We start from the raw sequence: 19,834 nt of genomic DNA on the forward strand, positions 1-19,834 counted from the left end.
GTTTTGCTTTGTTTCACAGAACTAATCGTTGCCTGGGTTACATACGTATGTGTGGGGCGGAGCTATCAAAATAGGGGCGAGACCCTTTTGGGGTAGGGGCGTGTTTGTTTTGGTGATTTCAAATGTCAACATTGGCTACCAGAAATCCCTTACCTCACCTTTAATATGGCCGCTCTATTGAAGGATGCCCTGCCTTCTAAGCAAAAGAGCCAATCGCTAATCAGTAAAGTCATTGCGTCACTGCAGCTGCCGTTAGAAGTCCCGGTTGCTATAGAAATAGGTAGCATTCTGGAGACGTGCGCTTAGGACTGCGCATGCGCATTGGCTGGTCTAGCCTGCAAAATACACTTGTTTTTTTTTTTACGCTATTGGAGCTATAGAAACAACATTTATGAGACAGCTGTTGTCAGATTTCATTGGTGATTTCAAATCTGAAATTTAATCGTAAGCTTGACGAACAGTTTTGGAGAATTTGATGTTTCCCCATTCAAAGAGATAGGAGCTGCACTTGCATGCCCGAGAGGCGTTTCAAAGATGGCCGCCGAGTGACATGACTTGCCTTAAAGGGACTTTGGTGCTACATCCAGGATTTTTTTTAAGTATCACTGAGATACTATTATAGTTTTTATTAATATTTGGAATATTTGAGTTTTTATTTGTATATTTTCTGTTTTCATTTTAATTATAGTAATTTTGTTGTGTTTTTGTCATTTTTAGTAGTTTTTTTAATGTCTGTATAGTTTTCATTAATTTGTTTTGTAGTTTTAGTTCAAGTTAACCTAAATTAAAATGAGAAATGTTTTTATATTTTATTTTATTTCAGTCAATGCTTGTTATTTCAACTAACAACATTTTTTATGGTTTTAGTTAACTATAATAACCCTGCTACATACTGCACAAGGTTCAGTGAACATTCCCACATTTGCAAAACAAACGTTACTCTTATTGTCAGTTCCTCTAATTTTGAGTATGATATGTAACACTGTAATTGTTCTGATTACCCAATAGATATTGTTGACACATAAAAGTAATCATTTGAATATCTTGGCTTTCTGATGTAAGAAATCCAAAAACTTATTTTTGCAGTTTGGTTTCAAAAGTAAATATTTTTGTACTGAGCTGTTGTTATAAAGGTTGTGACAGCATGTTTTCACAGTGCCTCTCAGTAGTTCAAGGAAATTTGATTCCTGATGATATGACCCCTTTCATTTCACAACATCCTGTGTAAAAACAGCATTACTCAGAAAATGCATGCTTTTCTCGTGGACTTGGGTGAGAAAACAGAACATTTTACAGAAAGTGCAGCATGTTCCACTTTTTCTGGTACCCATAATCCTGTTGTTGGCATAAAACATTCATAATTTTTTCATATTTTTGCCAATTCACTCATAAACCCCAAAATCCACGAGAGATGCCGTTCTAACAAGGATGCAATGCTTAGGATGTTGAAAATGTTGCAGAGCTCCGTCTGGGGTTGAAAACGGGCGGTCCTGACTACCTGGTGTCATTGGGCACACCGCCGGAGGATTTGGTGGCGTGGCCGTGCTCCCCTGGGGGTAATGGAGGGGTGGGGCGGGGACCTGGGGGACACAACTGGGTACGCAGATCACACGGGAGACTCCGAGAGCTGTGGTGGAAAAACAGACTGATGGCCTCAGCATTCTGCTTTGGATGATGTGTGCATGTGTGAAAGTGTTTAATATTAAATAAGGCAGAGCTTTATACACATTCTAATGTCAGCATTCAAACACAAAACACAACACACACCCATATGAAGCTTGTGTTGCAGCACAGATAGTGGTTTAAAGCATTAATATAAACTACAGCATTAAAAGCAGCGTGACTTATTTAATTAAACCCTCCTCCAGTTTAAACAGAACACAAGGGCATGCATAGGAGGTACATATACGCAAGCATTATTAATGCCACTAGATGTGCTAGCTGTGCTACTGGTGAAGACCCAGGACATGACCTACCTGAAGGCCTCGGCATGAGATGAAGGGATGAAGATGCATGGGTTTGGAGGGTCGCTGTGGCAACGGGGGACTTTGACAGGTCGAGGGCTGTTTCGTGGGCCTGATGGAAGATCAGATGTCATTATCAATTTACTGCTAAACTGTTACAAATTGCCCTAATTTTTTTTGTGAATAAAAAAAATAAAAATGTTTAAAATTATGGAAATTACATAAACTAAGAGCACAAACAATGATCTTAAAACACCACAGAGGAAGAGAACACTTACCAAAGTACATACTACTGACTGGACTGTGCGGTTTGCCGATAACATGCCCAATACATTCATTCATCAGAGCCTGCAGACTCTGCAAGACACAAGATTAACAACTATAAACTCAATTGCAATCCAAAACAGATATTAAAACAACAGGGTATGGGATATCTCACCAGAAAGTCATCTTCTGGCAAGGCTGATATAAACGCAGCCTCAATTGCTTGAAGAAAATCAAAGCCTTGCGTCGCCCACCTAGAGATTAAATAAAAATGTAACCTCAAATAACATTTGTAAGCATGTTAAAAGAACAAGGTGGCAATATAATTTATTGAGAAAGAAGCTGGAAACGTTTTCTTTGAACATTAGCATCTCTGTAGGATGAAGCACTGGCTCTGCTCCAAAACCTAGTGAGCTTCCTACGGAGATAGCATGTTAAGGCAACACAGACACGCTCCCAAAGTGAAGGCTGCTCCAAAATGTAGGCAGCATGATAATGCAGGGTACTCAGACAACTTTTTTTAGCACTGCATGTATCCTTTACATAAAATGCAATCCCATAATGCATTGCAACAAGTCTAAGATGCATTCCGTCTAAGATGAAGACGGCATCAATTTAAAAAAAAAACATGAACCTACTGAAAACTTTACTCAAAATTTGTTTATGTACTGTTTTCTATGCTTATTAGAACACTGTTCTATATCAGAACAAACTTTATTTTAATCAACTGAGAGGGGATAATGCTACTTGTATGCCAGAAGTACATGAGTATGAGTGGCCGTCCATATGGCACATTCCGAATCATTGACTTTTGAAGTTTTGAAGTTAAGATGCCTTAGAAGGCAGCTGCCTATGGAGGAAGTACACTGCATAAGACCCTATTTGTTTTTATAACAGAGCTTACTCACCTTGGACGAGTGCCTCTTCCACTTTCACACTTTGTGAGGACAAAGTTCATCCACTTGCGGGCAAAAGCGATGTAGCGCTCCCCTATCCGCCGCCTGAACTCTCCAGACATCAGCCGCACAACCTCTTTATGGTACTGCAGGAGAGCAAAAAACAAATGAAAAATCTTCATATGTCAACCCGTGTTGTTAGCTTGAAAGTAAACAAGAAAAATCTCTGCACGGCCTGATAAAAGATCTCTGATCGAAACGTTACCGTTTTATTTTGAAAATAAAGGAAATAGCTCAAAAGTGTGAGGATTTTCCTTTTACTTCCACGTTAGTTCTGCACCTGTTGAAGATGTTTTGAACGTGCATATTTTCCCTCTCTTCTGTGCTGTTAGCTCACATGTCTAATTAATGTAAACATTGATATAAAAACAGCACTGATGAAAATTTGGCTTATTAGCCAACTACTAATTAGTCTTTTATAAGATTCAAGGGAGCAGGAAACCCATCTAGATGTTTAATCACTAGATTACACCACCTCAGTCATTACTAGCTCTTTTTAACAGCCTTAAAAAGAGGGGAAAGGAAACAGTGAGACATTTCTGATAGTGATATGGGACAAATATCACACTCCTTTATGTCTAATAGATTATTAAGCTACATGAAGTTGGCACCAAACAGAAATTGCGATTGTCTTTTGTTCCCTATTGTGAAGTATTCAAAGAAATGTCAAAAAATATCAAATGGAACTTGATTTGTCCATAGGGAACTGATTGGATCAGTTGGATTGTTGTTTGCTAATTGCTGTGCAATTTTGATTTTATGGTGACTTTAAGGTGCTGTGCAGCAATCATATACACCAATGTTTCTCAACCCTGGTCCTGAGCGCCCCCCAACACTGCACATTTTGTATGTCTCCCTTATCTGACACACCCATTTCTGGTCGTGGAGTTTCTTTTAATGAGCTAATGAGTTGAATCAGGTGTGTTTGATTAGGGAGACACACAAAATGTGCAGCGCTGGGGGGCGCCCAGGACCAGGGTTGAGAAACACTGATATACACAGAATCCCAATAGGCTCGGACCTCAAAAGCAAAGTTGTAGCCCTGGATCATAGCCTCTCTGTAATATTGCTGCAGTGTGGCTTTCTCCGTCTCCTCCACCTCAGCCTCAAACTCTGACGTGAACATATAATCCACACGGTCGATCGCGGTGTTGATCTTGATGCACAGCTGGAGAGCCTCATTCTGAAACGACAGAAAATGTTCTTTAAAAGAGCAACTCCAAAACCAAAATTGCTTTGCAAACATCCTGTTTGCTGATGCACCGTTATGGGTTTTCATATCATCACATAATGTAACTCATGTCTATGGAGCAAAACCGAAAGTCTCTGCGCTCCTTAAGCGCGGGATTTCCATGTGTATTTGTATGTAAGTGCATGTTCTCCATTTGTTTGCTACATCAGTGTTAAGTGACACACATTGAAACCCCTGCTTGTTGTGATATGAAAGTGGGTCTCCAAAAACTGTGACAGTCAGCAAGCAAGTACACATTAGCTGATATGTCAGAAAACAGAAATTGGGAGCATAAAATGTAGTTTGTTTTTCTGGGTTTGGTCTGCATCACCTTGAGCTGTTCCAGGGCAGAGACGATAAGCGGCTGGCTGGATGTCTGCTCTCGGCTGAGGGTGAGAAGTTCTTCCATGGACTGCTGGAAGGCTTTTCGTTGTGTCACCAGGTGGGCCGACTGCATCACAACCAGCAACAGATTGTCCACCTAGGAATCATATATGACATATTAGAAGCTGTGATGATTATATAGAAAATTTATTTTTATTTGATATTTTTTCCAAAGACAGATTTATTCCAGACCTAAAAATTGTAAAACACTTTTTTTTTTTCTTCAAAGACAAAATAATACATTAAAATGGGCCATTTATATACAAAATACAATCTAAAATTTCTATTTCAATTTAATAAATTTTAAAATGTATTTAATTAATGTGATGGCAAAGCTGAATTTTTAGCAGCCATTGCTCCAATCTTCAGTGTCACATGAACCTTCAGAAATCATTCTAATATGCTGACTTGGTTCTCAAATATTTTCAATTATTACTGGAGCTCAGTTACTAATAATGGTTATTATCATTGATGTAAACTGTTTTTGCTGCTTTATATTTCAGTATTCACTGTCATTTTGAATTAAGTTTGTGTCCTTTCTAAATAAAAGTATAATTTTCTTTTTTTTAATCTTATCCAAAACTTTTAGAAGTGAAATAAATTATATTTCAAAATATAAAAAAAGAAAAAGACAACAGTTATTTTAAATTGTAATAATATTTAACAATATTACTGTTTTGCTATATTTTCGATCAAATAAATACAGCCTTCGTTAGAATACAAGACATCTTTCAAAAACATTAAATCTTAATCTTAATTACTCCAAACTTTTAACCTGTAGTGTATAATTACTTTTTTGTGGAAGCAACAGTAGATATTAAACCCTTGAGACTTCTGTCCACTGACAGCACTGAAGGGTTAAACTGAGAAGATCATATGCGTAACTTCATACCTTCATGGCCCGTAATGTGTCCACAGTCTCCATCTGAGGCACTAGTTTGAGCACAGTGCCATCCCACTCAGTCCAGGCACCATCGGTGGTCGAGTCCCCGACTCCATGCTTGCTCATCAGCAGATAGGCCTCATCTTCTGGGATTTCGTCTGGCTCTTTCGAGCAGTCCTTTCCAGCTGCTGCATTTAACAACTGCAAGATGACCAGCCGCTGCTCCATCAGATCACAAGGGACGAACACCTGGAGTTCCTCCAGACCTGGGATTTGGACCTAAGAAAAAGGACACATAATGACAGAGTTATTAAGTACATGTATAGCATATGTTTATAGCAGACTATCATTAATATAGAAGAATGTCTTATTACTTTGACATAATTTTTGGCCTTCAGTGCTTGGAGGAGAGAGGGAACTCCAGTGGTTAACCTGAATTCTGCAGCAATCTCAAGATCCTGAGTAGAAGAAAGAAGAATGTTAAAACAGTCCATCACAGTGGCATACCACAGTGCAAACAGTGCCAAGTAAACTCACCTTGCGCAGCATCTTGGCAAAGCCCAATGCTTTAGATGCTCTCTCCCTGGCTTCATGGAAGAGCTCTTTGAGTGAGCGACTTGTCTCAATCACTGAACGTCTGCAGGGAGAGAAAAAATAGGGATAAATGCTTTTAAATAAAGTATAGAAATGTATTATCATGAGAAAATAAAAAATATATATACACACTTATATACACAAAAGTCTGGGGTCGGTAAGATTTTTTAGGATGTCTCTTATGCTTAAAAATATTACAGTAGAATAGTGAATAGTAATATTGTGAAAAATTAAAACAATGTAAAATAACAGTTTTCTATTTCAATATATTTTAAAATACAATTTATTCCTGTGAATTTTTTAGCAGCCATTACTCTCCAGTTTTCAGTGTCACATAATCCTTCAGACATCATTCTAATATGCTAGTTGGTGCTCAAGAAACTATTTCTTGTTATCAATGCTGAAATCAGTTATTTTGCTTAAAATTGTGGAATTCTTGATACTTTTTAGGAATCTTTGATGAATAGAAAGTTAAAAAACAGCATTTATTTTAAACAGATCTTTTGGAACATTATAAATGTCTTTACTGTCACTTTTGATCAATTTAAAGTGTCCTTGCTGAATAAAACTATTATTTTCAGATAGATATTAAACCTACATTTGTGTCTGACACTTACAGCACCAAACAGATTTGGATTCTAATCTCATTCCATATATTCACTATTCTATTCTCCCTATAACCCAAAATGTTCTACAGATTTTAGATGAGAAAACATTTTTGTTAGAATGAATAGGACAGATGTGATGACATGGCACTGAACACATGTTTAACAGGCTTTGATAAGTCTAGCACTGATTCTTACTCATTACGTGTTGTCTCAGACACACCTGATTTCATCCGAGGCAGTGCTGTCATCCGCACATTCCCAGAACTCATTGCCACTCTTCTGAAGGCCGGCGTCCAGAAAGTCTCCAGTGGATTTTAGCAGCATGCCAGCAATATCACTGGAAAAGACAAACAAGAAGTGATGCTTTTTGTGCACTTTACTTTGATATGGATGTTGATTTACTTCAGAATTCCAACCCAAGGATCAATGCAATATTTTTTTCTTCTTTGTTTCATCAATGAAATATAATACCATAGAATGCTTTTCTATGGTACATAGAAAACATTCAGTCCGTACAGCTAGAGCACAGTGTATAAGACTAACCAAAAGAGTTTCCCAGACTGGGCCTCTCCACCCCGGATGTATGGAGTGATGACTTTGGTGAAATTCCACTCCTCCTCCAGCAGGTTCTTCAGGCTGTGGGAGGCTTGAGGCAACTGCTGCAACATCTGGATCCAGCTGCGCATGTAGTCAAAGTACACCTGCATGCACAGACACACAGAAGACATTTATTGTCTGTTTACTTTTTTCTAAATGAAGCTTGTGAAGATCACTGTTGTTCATGATGGAGAAGAACAAGATGGAAATGTTTTATCCGCTGAATAAATAAACCTTTTTTTTTTTTAGTTGACTTTGACTTATCTCTTGACTGCCATCCATTTAGACTTTAGTTTTTCTGAATTTTATCACATGCAAAAAAGAAAGCAATAAAAGCACAGAGCTGGGCAAAAATCCCTGGTACAGATTAGCAGCCATCACAGAAAACCACTCCCAAATCAGTCATGAAAAAGTGATTAAATAATTGTACTGTAAATAAGATTACGACAGCAGTCAGTCCTAATCACACCTCTAGCATTTTGTGCAGATCCTCCTCAAACTCGTCGATGTTGGCGTTAGTCTGCAGACCCTGGGGGTCAGTGACGACGCCTTGCAGCATGAACTGGTAGTACTGTTTCATCAGGAGCCCTCCTTTAAGAACCTCTTTACACTCACGCACCAACTACAATACACACACAAAATACACAAATCAGCCATTTTTGATGTCTCTAGGAATCATTTCATGGATTTAATTTGGTCATGTTAAATGCGTGAACAGCTTTTATGAGTTTCTGAGTCTTGAAGAGAGTCAAACACAATGTCCCCATAAGGCATCACATTTCAAAACAGCCTTACGTCATAACAACCAATAAAATAAAAGGTAACACTTTAGAATAGGGAACACTTATTCACTATTAACTACGACTTTTCCCTCAGTAAATTCCTAATTTGCTGCTTATTAATAGTTAGTAAGGTAGTTGTTAAGTTTAGGTATTGGGTAGGATTAGGGATGTAGAATAAGGTCATGTAGAATAAGGCCATGTAGAATAAGGCATTAATATGTGCTTAATTAGTACTAATAAATGGCTAATATTCTAGTAATATGCATGCTAATAAGCAACTAGTTAAGAGAGCCTAAAATAAAGTGTTACCAAATAAAATGTATAAAAAGCACTACCAGTTAGTCTCTAAACTAAGAAATCAACAAAGCAATGCACAAATATAAAGATGAAATTTTAAAGATAGGCTCTTATGTTGGCTTCATCAATGAATAATAAATAAAAAGAAATATCAATTTATATATACATCTATGATATTAAAAAAATACAGATAAAAGGTGTAATATTGTGAAATTTTATTGCAATTTAAAATAAATCTTTTCTATTTTAATATTTTTTTATTGTAATTTATTGCTGTGAAGGCAAAGCTGAATTTTCAGCATCATTACTCCAGTTTTCAGTGTCACATGATCCTTCAGAAATTATTCTAACATGCTGATTTGGTTCGCAAGAAATATTTCTTTTGCTTAATATTTTTTATAGGATAACTTTATTCTTTAATGAATATAAGAATATTTAAAGAATAGAAAGTTTTAAAGAACTCAATTGATTTAGTCTTTACTGTCACTTTTGATTCATTTAACCCTCAAAAGTCTGAACAGCAGTGTATATTCAACATGTAAGTTTATGTAAGTAATGACCTGCTTGATGCTGAGCAGGGACGGTTCTCCTGCAGGCCTTTGCTCAAGGCGCAGTTTAAGGCACTCGTGAATAACATTTAGCAGCACACGGCAAAGCACCAAGAAGGCCGGCTGGAATGAGGGCAGGTCCATGTCCACCAGCTCCTTCCACGATACTCGTCCTGACTCCGCCTCCTCCTCCACCTGGCCAGACACGTGACGAGATAGCTCTGGAAGGTAGTCACAGTGCTGCAAAGAATAACCCGGGACCGCTGACAACTAACAGGAACAGAGCAATGAGAACATGGACGTTGAAATTCAGTATTTGATTCTGGTTATGAACATAAAACAGAAGACACTGACCACAAAATATTGCAGGAATACTGGTAAGTAAGAATGAAAGACAGTACACTGACACAAATCCCTTAAAAGAAAGAGTTCTTGCACATGAAATTTCAGTCATCATTTTTTCACCCTCATGTTGTTCCAAACTTATACGACTTTCTTTTGGCAGAACACAGCTGCTACTTTTAAAATACTCAAACTAAATGAATAAATGGGACTGTCAAGCTCCAAAATCACAAAATAGCACAATTCTACATGGCCTCTGTGCTATATAAACACACCTAACATACCTAAATGTAAAGTTGGCAAAAAAAGAAAATTCACCCTACTTTCTAAATGTGTTTTTGGTCTTTTTGTAAATGATTCATCCATGCATATGTTTTATTTTTTGACCTTGGAACATTTAATTAAAATGTGTTTAATCAATATCAATCTTCTAATGAAAGGACAAACTTTTCTCTGGTGATGCATGCTGGACTTCTCAAAACATTTAGTTTGCATAAACCCCACCCATTTCTTACAATCGACCGCAAGCTCACATTTAGATTTGCGTAAATCCAATCAACAACTGATTAATTGAAGTCTCCATTTTACTTTTCGTTTTACTCGGATGTATGTCACTATAAAGAAGAAAAGATCGGTTACTTCTGTCACATCGCAACGTTATGTCAATCAGCTCAAAGTGATGTGGATTAAATTTGTGCACAAAACAGTTAAAAATTTCAGATTTTTTTTACAAATCTGCTGATGCAGTTCACGAAACTAGTGGAATGATTCATTCACCAATCTAACTGATCTAGTTCTCAAATTCACCGACTCAATTACCCATTTGCGGAGATAAACAGTTCACTGGACGTAAAGAGAATCATTTGCATGAGGACTATTTGACTCTTTTGGAGCTTTAAGATTTAGATCCCATTTATAGCAACTGCATGAAAGAGCAACCAGTACAGTTCCCCTTTTGTGCTCAACAGAAGCAGAAAAGTCATAGTTCTGGAACAAAATGAAGGCGAGGTAATGATGAAAGTATTCTCATTTTGGGGTGAACTAAACCTTCTCAGCTTCTCATTCTTTCCAAGTTGTCATGAAGCCAAAAGGAATGTTTTCCCATTTTCTCCGATATTCCACACGTTCACAACCAAACTAACATCCTGCCAACATTCAGAAGCTCCACAGTTGCTCTCTCACCTCTTGAGCCGGCATGTGACTCAACAGAGCAGTTCTGGACCTCTGCAGTGAACGGTCCATCAGCTTGTGCAGTCTGAGGATCAGTTTACGCAGTCCCATCTGTTTAAGTGCCTTATCCACAAACGGCCTGTATATGGCGGTGGGAAAGTAGCAGGTCTCGTTGTCCCTCGGGAGGAGCTCCTCCTCTGACAGGAGGCGTGAAAACTTTGGCGTGGGGCAGGGCGACTGCTCCCCGTCGCTGGTCGCATCACTCAAGGTCCTTTCCTCCCCATCGTTGTCAGCAGTGAAGGTAGCGGTAGACTCTGTCTCATCCTCATCGTCCTCACTGCCACGGGAGCAGCGAGGCGAGGGGATCTCGAAGATGGGCCAGCCGATGCGGGAAAGGTCCCTGAGGCCCAGCACGGTGCCCATCACACGCAGCTTCTGGTTCAGGTCCTGAGTGATGTTGAGCCACAAGCAGAGCGCCTGCACCCTGCCCTGGAAGTCTCGAGCCGCATATTTTTCGTAGTCCTTCTGCAAGGTTTGCAGAGATGGGTACAGAGCTTCCACCGACTCTAACAGCGACATGACCCGCTTGACCTGATCGAAAGCTACCCGCTGCCTTTGCAGGTGCTCCCGGCACTCTAGCGCTGAAGAAAAAGGAGCAGCGGCGTCGATCTCTCCCCAGGACGTGGAGCAGGTGCTAAAGCTAAATGAATCATTCCTGCAGTTGGTTTCGCCTGGACAGGAGTTGCTCTCCTCAACTGAGACACTGCTCTCAAGTCCGGCTAGGCTGCTATAGTCCACTTTGAAGTGCAGAACCTCGTTGATGATGTCAGGTATGGCTTGGCGGGCAGTGTACAGGTACAGGTCCTGCTCCACGACACTACGGCGGGCGTGCCAGGCCTGCAACTCCAACCAGATGACCTCATTGTTCTGGTCCATAAAGGCTGTGTTCTCCAGGCCTCGCTGCTCCTTCTCCTTCTTCTTGGACGACATGGAGGTGAGCTTAAGCAGCAGCCGCAGAGTCTCAAAGAATTTGAGGCGGTCTGCCGGACAGTCTGTGCGCGAGGTCTGCCGGTGGGTGCGAACGGGCAACATGCCCAGGCTCAGGTAGGGCTTGCGGGGATCCATGTTTCTGGAGCCGATGGCACTGGTCTTGGACACCGGATCCAGCATGAAGGAGCCCTCGAATGTCTTCTTGCTGTCCCGCTGGTTGGAGCGCTGGTTGAAGCGCTGCTTCTTTTCCTGCTTGTAGCTGTGCTCTTCAGAAGGTTCGACTGATCTGGCTCCCTCACGTTCTCGTTGAGACAACGGGCTGGAGGAACACAGCTTCTCTGTTGATGAAAGAGATGAAGGTTGGTGACAGAGGACCGTTTATTCCAACGATGTTACAAAAAAATATCCTGTGATGTACTTAAATATACTTCTAAATATACCAAGTCTGTTTTTTTCTTTAGTATACTTCTTGCATTAAATACAAGCAATATAATAGTACATTACTAAAAATAACGTGTTAAAATTAACAACACATTTAATGTACCTGGCCCAGACCTGTTCGTCATCTTACATTGCATGTAGTTGCCGACGAATATGCAGGGCGATGACTGACTGTGTGATGTAACCTATTAGAATGCAGTTATATGCCCCTAAAATTCAAGATATGAGGGCAAAAAAAATGCCCCTGGATGGGTTTTTGTCTTACATTACATCATATGACATGAATTAGCAAAATCACACAAGCAGAAGAAGAACTGCAAATGTCATATTGATTTTATACAACACTTAAATAAACAAGAAGTTAATATTGTGTTACATTTTAGACACAACATTGTCAATATTCTCCGGTTCTGCTCAATTTCACAAACGCAAATATTTCCAAACAACAATTTTTTTATTAATTTTGCATAGTTGTTGCAGCCCTAGTTATTACTCTTTAATGAAATCTTCTTTTAATAATTGTTTTTTCCCCTTAATAATTAAATATCAGTGCACAGAGCTGGAGGTACAACGGTTTTCTTTATTTTCATTCAACATGATCTTAAGTGCTTGAAAGTCACTCCAGAATGATGGCTGTGACATCACTGGGGCCCTAACACCATATGTTTCAGAAATTTGCAACGTTAAGGGCTCTCACCTTTGCCCTTTGACCCCTGACTGTTTCTCTGGTGTTTGTTGGACATACGTTTCATCTGCCGAGGAGTGCGGGGAGGGGAGGTGCTGTAGAGTGTCTCCTCTTCCTGGCTGGGCTCGTCCCAAGACTCATCCACCTCTGTGTTCTGCTGGGGCACATCTTTGGGCGAGTCTTTGAGCCTGAACAGAAATCACAACAATCCAAAATATGGGGCAGTCGTGGCCTAATGGTTAGAGAGTCAGACCTGCAAACCCAAAGGTCGCGGGTTTCGAGTCTCGGTACCGGAAGTGATTGTAGGTGGGGGGAATGAATGACTAGCGCTTTCTTCCACCTTTAATACCACGATGGGTTAAATGCAGAGCACAAATTTCGAGTATGGACACCATACTTGGCTACACATCACTTTTACTTTTACTTTCACTTTCAAATATGAGTATGGAGCAGAACCTAAAGTGCAGCTTTGAGCAAACTTAAAGCTAAACCACATTTCTGTTATCAAAATGGAAGAATTTAAGAAAATAAATGCACAGCAAGGTCAAGAAGCGCATTATAAGGGTCTTACAGTTTTTAAGAGGATTATAAATCGGAAGAGTTAATTCATCCCTTAGACAATGAAACAAACAAAAAAAGGACTGATTTGCTAACTGGTGCAAATCTCGCCATCATGCTGAGACAAACTGTGTATGTAGGTGTATTTGGACACGTGCATGTCTGTGTGTGTGGGAGGAAAATGATATTGATACAGGGCCATTGTCAGGCAATGGAGGAAGGGATCACTTTCACAGTGGGGTCAGACTTTGGTTGAGTTAATCTGTGTTTCCACTCACAAAGACCACTCAGAGTAAAACCAGAATCATCCATCTGCCCCTCACATACATAAATTCACCCACAATCCCCTAGGGAGTCACCAGCCAGCCCAAAAGTCCCCCCAGACACCTGCTGCAGTGTATTGTGGTCCACGTGCCAGAACATTCAGACACAGCCAGCCCGACACCCTGCACCCCACCGCTGCCGCCACTTAACATATGGATACCACCCCAAGACCCATCATTTACATTTAGCTGACTCACCTCACTTAAAAAAGCAACATTTTGGCACCATTTAGTATGGTTGCACAAGTTTTATTGTGACTTTTCTGATAAAAATTTCAATTGCATGGCTTTTTAAAGCTCCAGGTTTAATACAAAATACAAAATTGTATAAAAAAATAATATCATAATAATCATCATCATTTAATCTATTTGAAAGTAAAACTGTATAAATACAATACTAATATTTACAAATTTTAAAATGACTTGGTTGAAAACAGCAAGGAGCCCTTAAAGCTTCTCTTTTGTTGACAACAGTTGGTTTATAAGTGCTTCTTATTATAAGTTTGGGAAGATAGTTCCCAAATGCACATTATAAGCGACCCAAACTCACAGTACATGCAGAGATGACTTCATGAGGAGCAGCATTTTCTGCAATCCAAGCCGTTTTGAAACACTAAAAAAAAAACACCAGATAATGAGCTGCTAGTGTTTAAAACACCACATTGCCATGCAGCACGTACATTTATTTAATTAAACTGCAGATTTTGTGATTTGATAATCGCGCTAAGCCATATCACGTTTTCAGCTACTTCGATCAATCGTGCAGCCCAGCCCTACACTTAAACACACTGCATGCAAACTGATCTGTCTTTTTTCAATAATGAGCACAGCATGACATGATGAGTCATGATTAAATGACATGAATTCTAAACACTTGACCACACAAGCAATAAGAAGGATTCCATAACTTCTACTTTTTTCTCTCTGTGAGCAAATATGCACTGCTGGGAGAGTGACAGAGTGTTTGTGTTTGAAGGTGCAGCCCTGGGCAGAGTCTAACTGTGACCAAACCCTTCAGGAATGACACAGGAAATGGTGAAATCACCCAGGCTCCGGCTGTTTGTTTGGTTGTCATGACGTATCTCCATTGAACGCTGCTTGAGCACTAGAGCGGAAAGGTCTAAAGAATTCCGCCTCTGTACTATCACCCCACTGAAAGGCATCCAACCTGCAGGAACACCACGGCAGCGCTGAGTGCAACCCCATAACGCACAAAAGCAACACAAGTTGTTGATTTATGGCTGCATATGCAGCTCAAGTCTACTGAATAGCTCGTCCAAGGTTATCATGAACAAACTATACATGGAACGTTACAGCCTTTCACGAGGGCCATAAACAGAGCTGACCACATCTGCCTCGCTGCAGTCAAGAGAGGCCAGTGAACTCTGACCCCATCCGCCACTGGAGTCATTGTTGTAGCCTGCAGCGCTTCATTGTGTGCGAGCGACACGTGGACCAAATGGTCTCAGCATCTAATGGCTGGTTGCAGCCAGTGATAGGATTAGGAATGAATGATATTGCTGAAATTCGTAATGTTTTTGAATACTTCTGACAATACTCAATATGCTAAACAGACATTTTTAAGTATTTATTCAAAAATCTGAATTAGGACAGAATAGGGCCCACTAAGATCCTCTATATTATAACATGCTCACTGGACGTGGCAGAGGGCACTCAAAAAAATGGTCCTGAGCCCCATAAAGTTTCCCACTAAATGAACACGATCAAGTGCAAAATAAAGTGTACAACTCTTTATAAGGACTTTGCAGTTCAATTTGCAATGTTAAACATTTTCTCCCCAAAATCAATTCAGCAAGTATGCTTTAAATTTATCAAAAACAAATTCTAAGTTTAAGATACATTTTATTTTTTTAAACTTTCTATTGATCAAAGAATGCTGAAAAAAATTTATTACTCTTTCCACAAAAATATTAAAGGCTGGGTAGGTGATTTTTTGTTACGCTGGTTGAAAGTCTCTTCACATCCTTATAGCAATCACTAAGTTAACTGGTCTAAATGTATTTATATGTATTTATATCGTCTGTGGAAGGCGTAGGACCATAAAATGTTCGTCCAATCATATCCCTCGGTCTGAGGGCTACGTTAGGCTGTCCTACCTGCCTGTCAACATATGTATTTGCATACTTCCGAGCACCCTTTCCGCGCAGATATGATACGTCATCAGCACGTTCCGTTACGCCATTGCAGACCGAGTGAGAATGGAAAGTGTTATTATTGTAATATTATGCGCTTTGTTCTGTAATGTTTTCTCACCGGTGAATGAGACATGATGTAATCTGACAGTGCTGCATTCAACCCTGTTGCTGGTTAGCCTCTGGTCTACCTTAGGCTTGCCGCGATAGACGGTGTTGACGGTGATACCGGTGTTAAGCCGCAACACCGGTTACGTCACTTGCCCACCGCGTCACCGACCCCCACCGTCGGTTTGATTTTTTCGATTAACCAGTGGGAAAATTTCCTCACCGTCACAACCCTAGTCTACCTGTGCGTGTTCATGTGTTTTGGATGCGGCGTGGCTTTGGAGAGTGATTTGCAGGGAGGGGGGGATCCTATGGCGATTTTCCACTACATAGTACGACACGGTATAGCTCGCTTTGGCGCTTTTCCACTGCACAGAATGGCACGGCTCACTTTCTGGCGCTTTTCCACTGCATGGTACAGCTCACTTAAATAGCACCACCTCCGATACTAAAAGTACCCACCCACACGATACTAAAATGTGACATGTTAACACTGCAGGTCAATACCAGCGTTAGGGATGTAACGGTATGAAAATTTCATATCACGGTTATAGTGACCAAAGTTATCACGGTTATCAATAGCTAACCTCTCCGAAATCACCCACCCTACCTTTAAGCAGCACAACTAGGGCTGCCCTCGACTAAAGATTTTTCTGGTCGACTAGTAATCGTTAATTTTAAGCATTAGTCGACTATTAGTCGCACTTTTATTAATTCAGCCCTAATGATAATAATAAGAAATGTTTCCTGAGCACCAAACAAACATATTAGAGTGATTTCTGAAGGATTTTGTAACTGAAATCAGGCTGAAAATTCAGCTTTGCAATCACAGGAATAAATTACATTTTTTAAAATATTCAAACACAAAACATTTTCTTTCTTTTGATTTTGGGGCAAAATATGACCTGGACATTTCTTGACAGTTTTCTTAAGATTCACCCTGGCAAATAAGGAGGTTGACAAGCAGATAAGAAGGAAATGTATTTGATATTTTTCCCTTCAGTGGAAAAATTTAAATCCAACGTAGCTTTTCAGAAGAAACATGGACTTGTAATGAATATAGGGAGAGAATGAAAATAAATGGAATCGTTTTTCAAAGGATGTTCACGGTCGTGGTCAAAATCTAAAAGAACATCATGTCACAGACAAAACAAAAATAGTAAGCCACGCCGCAATCTTTGAACCACGTAACTTTGACATAAGGCCTTGCGAGCAATGTTTTGTTACCGCTGGCATGTGCACACACACATTCACACACTTCCTTCTCTAACAGCGGACAACATCCGTGCTGAGCCACTGGCTGATTGATTGAGGCCCTGCAAGTTACATGACCACCTGATTGGGCACTATCAGTCACCACTGACACAAGACAGAGACGCACACAGCATTTATTTGAAAAAAGAAATATTTTGTAACATTATGTCTTTACTGTTATTTTTAGGGCTGAAACGATTCCTCGAATACCTCGAGTAACTGTGTTTCCCCACGGACCATTATTACTGACGCACATGTATAAAAATGTATAAAAACTGGGACCAGCCTTTAAAAAAAAAAGCGCTTAACATATTTAAGACCGTAAATCAATATGGTGGGTAGTTATAATGTCCCCTACGTTAGCTATGTTTTGTGAAAGACTAAACGCCATTGTGCATAAAAATACCACAGAAACAAAGTTAGTCAATATCACACGAGTGCCAGTTTTCACCTCTAAAATCAGCATGATTACAAATGTGATTTTATTCAACAGTTCAATAAACAAGAAGGTAATATTATGAGACTTACGTTTTAGACACTATATTGCCTGTTTTTGCTTTATTTTGCCAACAAAAAAATTCCAAACACAGCCACAGCACTGTTTTGCGTCTCTGTGCAAGTATTATTATTATTTTTATTACTATTATTTTGATTTATGCCTTAGTTTTAGTTTGTACTGTTTACCTTTTTTAAAGTAATGTGAAATTGATTTTTGTATTTTTATTTATTAAATTTTTTTAATGATATAATTGTATTTGCATTTTGAATGCAATTTGGCAATTAAATAGGTTTAGTTTTCACGATTATTAATGTATGCAATTTCAGCAATAAAAATGTTAATTTTTCTAAAAAGAAAACAAATTAGTTGTTTATTTTGAGAGATCTATCTTATTATCTCTTGTATATTTAGTATTGCTCTTTAATAAAGAAAAATTACTTCTTATCCGATTACTCGATTAATCGATGGAATAATCTGTAGAATACTCGATTACTAAAATAATCAATAGCTACAGCCCTACTTTTGATCAATTTAATGTGTGCTTGCTGAATAAAAGCATTAATTTATTTAATTTAAAAAAAGCTCACTGACTGAAAACCTTTAAATGGCAGTGTGTATTTACAAAACAATGCAATTACAAAAAAAATCATAATAGCAATTACATCACAAAAATCTAACAGATTAATTGATTATTAAAATAGTTGTTAGCTGCAGCCCAAGCACCAAACTTACATCCATATGACCTTTTCCCACAAGCACTGGAAACAAAATCCAGAGACTGGCCTGTGATGTTCCCTTGAGTGTTTTTCTCTGAGCTCATGTCATCATGCAATTAATATTCAATATTTCCTCATAGATGTGAAGTGTAATGATTCTGGTTTGGATTTTTGCATATGTGGTTCTGAGCCTACAAAGAAAATTAAAAGGTCAGGTGTGTAACTTCTGCATCATAAGCAGCACCAAATAAAATTGTGAGCCGTTTGTTTGAGCAGCCTTAATGAGAAGAAAACACTGTTTAAAATCAACCTTATTTGCAGTTCTGTTTGGTGCTGGTGTTTTATTGCAGAAATTACACATAAGAGCTTTTTATCATTTTCAAAATAGTTATTGTGTGAATTAGTGTTGTCAAAAGACCCGGTACTTCGGTACCAAGTCGGTACTAAAAAAATGAAAACGTTACGGTACCAGGTTTTTTTTAAGTACCGGTGGTACCGAGCTCCATCCTTATTCTGCTCTGTCACTCATCGACAACCTGCCTGTTCTGTCTGAGGGCCGTATATTTACCACCGGTACAGCCTGCTCTGAGCATCGTTATGCACATGCTGCGCATAGACCCCGCAAATAAAAGGCATGATGCTGAAAGCATGCGTGCAGCGCGTGCATAACAGTCCTCAGCGCAAACTGTACCGGTGGTCAATAAGAATAAAGCGCAGATATGCTGTTCTAAATGGACGTCGGGAACGGGATATTGTTAGACCGCCAGCTCCCGTTCAAATTACACCAGAGTTACCGACCGCTACATTTTGGTACCGTGACAACACTAGTGTGAATATTCATAAATGTAAATTGAATTCACTGTAAGCTACTTTGGATAAAAGTATCTAGAAATGTGCAAATGTAAACTGGTTTCCATGGCCTGTCAGAATTATGCCCTACTGCACACAGTCAAAAGCACTGCACTCAGGCCATTACTAAACTGTATTACCAAGCCTATCAAGATCCAGAATGACTCTTTCATTCCTGCACATTTTCCTTATTGTGAAAGCAGCACAAGTGCAGCACTTTGAGGTTTCGGTCTTATTGATTTGCATCTTCCATATCACAACGAACACGCACTTCCATGCTAAGAATGTATCTGCATTCTGCAAGAAAACACATTTTCTATAATTGCATGACTCAAACTGGATAAAAGTAATGGTGCTTGTTAAGTTAAAGGTTGGCCTCTTAAATAAGATCTCTATAGGCACAAATTAGATCTATGATTCATTGCTATAATTGTAGACTATACATCTTATGCATGGAGTGACTGATGTTGGTCGTGGATGAATGAAGTGGATAATAGCACAAAGTCACATTATGAAAATCGAGTTCCAGGAATGCTAAAGCCGACTTCCTCTCATTTTAAAACAAGCTACTTCCTTTGCTCTATTTCCCATCACTATGCCACAGATTTGTACAATATAATTTCCTGAGTCCACATAAT

At 39.3% G+C, this 19,834-nt stretch overlaps 1 protein-coding gene across 4 annotated transcripts in view; it reads right to left on the reverse strand.

Moving 5' to 3' along the window:
* LOC107739870 (mitogen-activated protein kinase kinase kinase 4-like) overlaps nt 1-19,834 on the reverse strand; it is a 36,621-nt gene that overhangs the window by 10,957 nt on the left and 5,830 nt on the right. For 2 of the 4 annotated variants that reach the window (XM_016552090.1, XM_016552094.1), the window contains exons 2-17: nt 12,749-12,924; nt 10,633-11,948; nt 9,121-9,378; nt 7,951-8,103; nt 7,428-7,585; nt 7,105-7,221; nt 6,220-6,319; nt 6,057-6,140; nt 5,692-5,961; nt 4,747-4,896; nt 4,206-4,367; nt 3,137-3,270; nt 2,404-2,482; nt 2,243-2,321; nt 1,977-2,076; nt 1,499-1,627 (exon numbers count right to left, since the gene is read on the reverse strand). In XM_016552090.1, the coding sequence (XP_016407576.1) occupies nt 1,499-1,627; nt 1,977-2,076; nt 2,243-2,321; nt 2,404-2,482; nt 3,137-3,270; nt 4,206-4,367; nt 4,747-4,896; nt 5,692-5,961; nt 6,057-6,140; nt 6,220-6,319; nt 7,105-7,221; nt 7,428-7,585; nt 7,951-8,103; nt 9,121-9,378; nt 10,633-11,948; nt 12,749-12,924 (3,465 nt within the window). The remainder of the gene's footprint in view (nt 1-1,498; nt 1,628-1,976; nt 2,077-2,242; nt 2,322-2,403; nt 2,483-3,136; nt 3,271-4,205; nt 4,368-4,746; nt 4,897-5,691; nt 5,962-6,056; nt 6,141-6,219; nt 6,320-7,104; nt 7,222-7,427; nt 7,586-7,950; nt 8,104-9,120; nt 9,379-10,632; nt 11,949-12,748; nt 12,925-19,834) is intronic. The other 2 variants (XM_016552092.1, XM_016552093.1) reach the window with 2 other exon arrangements.

This window comes from Sinocyclocheilus rhinocerous, unplaced genomic scaffold (genome assembly GCF_001515625.1).
Source record: "Sinocyclocheilus rhinocerous isolate Xijiao unplaced genomic scaffold, SAMN03320098_v1.1 scaffold1156, whole genome shotgun sequence".
In the NCBI taxonomy this organism is placed as follows: Eukaryota; Metazoa; Chordata; class Actinopteri; order Cypriniformes; family Cyprinidae; genus Sinocyclocheilus; species Sinocyclocheilus rhinocerous.